Source organism: Quercus suber, unplaced genomic scaffold (assembly GCF_002906115.3).
Source record: "Quercus suber isolate HL8 unplaced genomic scaffold, Cork oak 2.0 scaffold_82, whole genome shotgun sequence".
NCBI classification, from domain to species: domain Eukaryota; kingdom Viridiplantae; phylum Streptophyta; class Magnoliopsida; order Fagales; family Fagaceae; genus Quercus; species Quercus suber.
In genome coordinates, this window is record NW_027069547.1 from 179,818 (window position 1) to 184,640 (window position 4,823).

General features: G+C 32.5%; 1 protein-coding gene across 1 annotated transcript in view; it reads right to left on the reverse strand.

Moving 5' to 3' along the window:
- The window catches only part of LOC112003248 (1-aminocyclopropane-1-carboxylate oxidase homolog 1), a gene marked incomplete at its 5' end in the record, with an annotated part of 16,120 nt that extends 13,864 nt beyond the window's left edge, over positions 1-2,256 (reverse strand). The window contains 2 exon segments of the mRNA XM_065773864.1: positions 419-740; positions 1,607-2,256. Of these exon segments, the coding sequence (XP_065629936.1) occupies positions 419-740; positions 1,607-2,151 (867 nt within the window).
- Between the last annotated feature and the right edge of the window lie 2,567 nt (positions 2,257-4,823).

Genomic DNA, 4,823 nt, shown 5'->3' on the forward strand with positions numbered 1-4,823 from the left:
CTATTATATATATATATATATTTATTATTTATTTATATAATTGACCATTGACATTGAAAGCAACTAAGATGAATTTCAAATGTTTACGTGACTTGTAATTGCAATTTGTATTACTTTGATGGCTTTCTCTCTTATAGTTTATGAACCATCCCTTTCATGGGTTGTTTACCCACATTGTGTCGCATTCTTTGGTCGTAATTATATTGATTTTCTTATATTTTATAATTTATGAACATTAGTAGCAGACTCATGCAATGTGTAGAAAATATATTATAATTTTTTTATATATATAATTTTATATAATGAAACATATAATTACTAACGTCATAGCAAAGACAGTTTATGGGAGTAATTGGGAATCATTTGCAATATCACTTCTTAATAGATTGTTTCTTGTATGATGTGTAGCTGTACTTGCCTGAAAAAGGTCCCCAAGATTAACCACTAAAGCTCCTGTCACTGGAGGGATATCAACCCACTGATTTTGGTAAAGGGCTTGTAGGCCTCCAATTTGGTCTTGTAGAAGAATAGTGAAGAAATCATTATCTGTGTGCTCACTGGTTCCCATTGTTCTGTTAGGCTCAGGGCATGCTGGACAGTAGTGACAGAAAAGGCTGTGTCCTGCAGCACACTCCATCTCAGCCAGATGATTAGATCTGAGCCCAAGGCCCTCGGATAGTAACTCCAAGAGGGTAAGTCCCAGCCTCTTTACTTGCTGTGAATAACTGATTACAACGTCCCTGCAGTTTGTTTAATTAGAAATCTATGCAATGGATAGATATACAGACAATTATTCCACATCAAATTCTCACCATATATGCTGTATCTGAAGTATGCCTTCTCAGGAGTTGCTTAATTCACCTTACTTAGCATCAGGAAACACACATCAACTGCAATGTTATAATTATGTGGCTACTGCTGCACATCCTATTTCTTTTTATTTCAAAAAATCATCTGTCTAAAATTGGAGAGCCCAATTTTGTGCAAGGAAATATTGTTTAGTTGATGGGAAAATTTTATGGATTAGACTAAGTGTCAATTTTTAAACTTTTTATCAGAACAGAGGTTATAATATGAAAATTTTTTATTGGCTAAAATGCAAATTGAACCCTCTAAATTTGATTGAAACTTATTTCAGACATCTAACTTTACTTTCATTTTCCTTTAAATTTCAAATTTATTTAATTCAAGTCTTTTGTTCAATTCTGTTACAATTCCTTGGGAAGAAAAAACTGTCTTGACAATTTATTTCTCAGAATTCTCACAGAGATTTTTGTTTTCTTCAAAGTTCATCACTCACTTTTATCAAAATAAAGTTGGAGTAAATCTTGGAAAAGGATCTCTTCGTCTCTTTTGTTGGGTTCTGGATATATTTTCTTCTAATGACTCCTTATTGTTCCTCAACAAAATTTTATTTTAGGACCATATAGAGAATATTTTTTAATCTCTCAAAATGAAAGTGTTAACCATTCTATGAATCAAATATCCATCATCATATTTGGGAGCTACTTTTTATCATATTGCTGTTGCAAGAATTCAAAGCAAACTCGAAGATCAAGGAAAGAGAACATGTTTATGCATATTACACCGCAAGGACTAGTAGTACCTGCAGCCTGCTGGATATTCTTCAGGACTTGGAGCAACAGGAGCCATGGAAAAAGACAAAGTATCTCTCCAGTTAGCAAATTTTGCCTTATAAAGGTGATAATTACTAAAAAATTTCACGTTCTTTGGTACATCACGCGAGTAATACTCCCTTTTTACTTCAGTTGGTTGTTCATGAAATCTGCGAATTCCTTTGATCATATTATCCATGACATCTTCAGGGATCCCATGATTCACAATCTGGAAGAGCCCCCATGTCTCTGAAGCATGCTGAATTTCCTCAACAACTTGTTTTCGTTGAACACCGCCTTCATGGATGTCTTTGAGGTCTATCAGTGGAACCTGGAGGTGGGTTGATCCTGAATATGATTTCTCACATGAGAGTTCATCTGTTGGCATCACAAATATGGGAGGGATTTTCACTATCCCAGAGTCAACAAGTCCTTTAACACCTGCCTTAGTATCATCAAAGGCTTTCAGCTCTTTCTGTCTATCATAGTCCAAAACATCTTGGACTGAATTTTGGTTCAGATGGGTGTCCACCATTTTTCTGGTAGTATTCTTTAGGATCAAAATTTTGGAGTTGGAGTAAAAGAAACAATTTTGGAGTTTAAAGGGACTCCAAAGTCCTAAATCTACAACCAACGTAACGCAGATTTTTAGAGTGAATTTAATTGGAGTTGGTATCTAATGCGCACCTGCTGTGGGGCTCACCTGCCTGTAACAGGCAGATCTCATGATCTGGCTCATTTATTTGACTTTAGCGTGGGACACGTGGGGTACTGTGAGTCAGACCACATAAGGTGTGGTCTGAGGACAATGCCATTTTTTTCTTTTTAAGGTAAGGACAATGCCATGTTTGTTGCGCGGGTGAGGTGAGGTGATATTTTTCTATATCTTTTTCTTATCTGAGGCATATATTTTAATACGCAAACGTGTCATAATTAAATTGAATACAAAAATAACTAATTAATAACGCATTATATTATAGTCCTGTATTAGCAGCAATAGTCTTTGAATGTGCTTTGACTTCAGATTAAAAAATCGATTTATTTTACTATTTAGTTTATTTTTTATATTATTCATAAGTCTTATTGTACTTTTTTATACTATTCACTATTTCAAGTAATTTTTACCTTTATCTATAGTACTTTTAGCAAAAAGTTTTCAATTTCAACAAAATAAGCAGATTCTAAACAAACCCTAAATCTATAATTAGTAATCTTACTGGGGCCGCTACGTTTAATTTTAACTAACATACAAAAATAAATAAATAAACTGCAATAAGATTTATTGAAGTAATTCTCCTTGTTCATGCTGTGAGAGCCAACAAATTGTTTAGATAGTTCAATTGTTGTCTTCATTACGCTCATGATCAATCATCACCATCAAAAAATCTTTCACAAGCATTAATATGTGCTCAAATCATTATATTCTGCATCATCAAGATGTAATCCAAACAGATTGAATACATTGACAAGAGAATCAACACCCAAAATGATCTCAAATGCCAAAAGTGTCACCAATGGGAGATTATAAATTGAGTGATGGAGTTTATTTTCATGGTCAAGATTTTCTTGAGCAGTAGATGAGGAGAGGAGTGAAGGTAAAGGTTATTAGGCAATGGCAGACAATAATTACCACTAATATATTAGGCGAATTCCTTCGTCCACTAACATACACTAATTTTTGGCAGCAAATGTCCACCTGTGTCTCAAATATTAAAAAAAAATGATTTATTTCTATTGCAAGAATCAACTTTAATCTGAAAATTTTCTCAAAAAAAAAAAAAAAAAAAATGATTTATTTCTATTGCAAGCATCAGCTTTAATCTGAAAATTTTCTCCAAAAAAAAAAAAAAGCTTTAATCTAAAAATCAATAATCTATTACAACATTGATGATGATTGCAGCAGACTTTGACTAGTTCCTCAAACTACACATTCATAACTCTGTCATCAATGTTAGAGAAGGTAAATATTTGATTAAAACCTGCTTACAGATTTTTTGGTATTGATCCTCACCTGCCAGTTAATACAGATCAGATTCTAAGGAAAAGGACACACGAATTAACATAAATCAAAATCAGGATTACAACTGTCATCTTTTGATAGGTTCCTTCCTCTCTTCCTCCTTATTCTCTCTCTCTCTTATTTTTAGTTTCAAGGGATGGAAAGCTGAAAAGTATTGCTTAGCATCTAGGCATGGCTAATCGTCATAATTGTGATTGCTTGGCCTCGTGAAGTCCCATGTGATTTCAAGTGAGTCGACCCAAAAAAATAATTATGTGCACCCTTCCGTAGTATATTAGGTTAAGGGTCTAAATTTTCTGTCTTACTTTTTTTATTTTATTTTATAATTTATCAATAAATACTTGTCATATGTTCACTTAATTAATTAAATACTATTATTAATTAATAACTATAGTATTAATAAGTTAATAATGATAGTATTTAATTAATTAGGTGAACACGTGGCAAATATTTATTGGTGGAGTATAAAGTGGAGTAGGAAAAGTGGGACAGAAAATTTGAAATCTTAGGTCAAAGTGTCAAAAAGAACTGCCAAGCTACCCTTCAGCTTTGGCATCTGGATCCCAAAATTCCCAATGTCATTAGCATCAGCATTGGTTGGTCCCAAAACTTTAGCAATTTAGCATCACAAAAAACTATTTTATTTATTTTACCATTTTACTTTACAAAACACCTAACATCAGTAATTTTATTTTAGCATTCAACATAATAAAATAATATAAACAATATAATAAAATAATATATCTACTACAATAAACAACAACCATCATACTAACATAATAAAATAATATATCTTTTAATAATTTTTTTAAACCATCTTAGCTACTGTCTTTGGCTGTGCACTGTAGCTCAGTAGGAAAAAAAATTATGCCTTTTGCTTCACTGATGCAGCCCACTATTGCTATATGTTGGTGGTAAATTTAGCTTTTTAGCAAATGCCTCCACCACCACAAATGCTTGGTTTCACATATCTGTCACGTTTCTGATATGTTTTCACACATCTATCACCCTTCTTTATCTCTTTCATTTCATTTCATTTCATATGTAGTGTGTTTCTTTGTTGTGGAATGCATTCCAATTATTTTTTTATTCAAACAACCTCCCCAGGTCTGTGAAAATGGAAAGAAAAATTATCATTAAAAATGCTAATCAAATCTATAAATACCCAAAAAAAAAAAAAAAAAAAA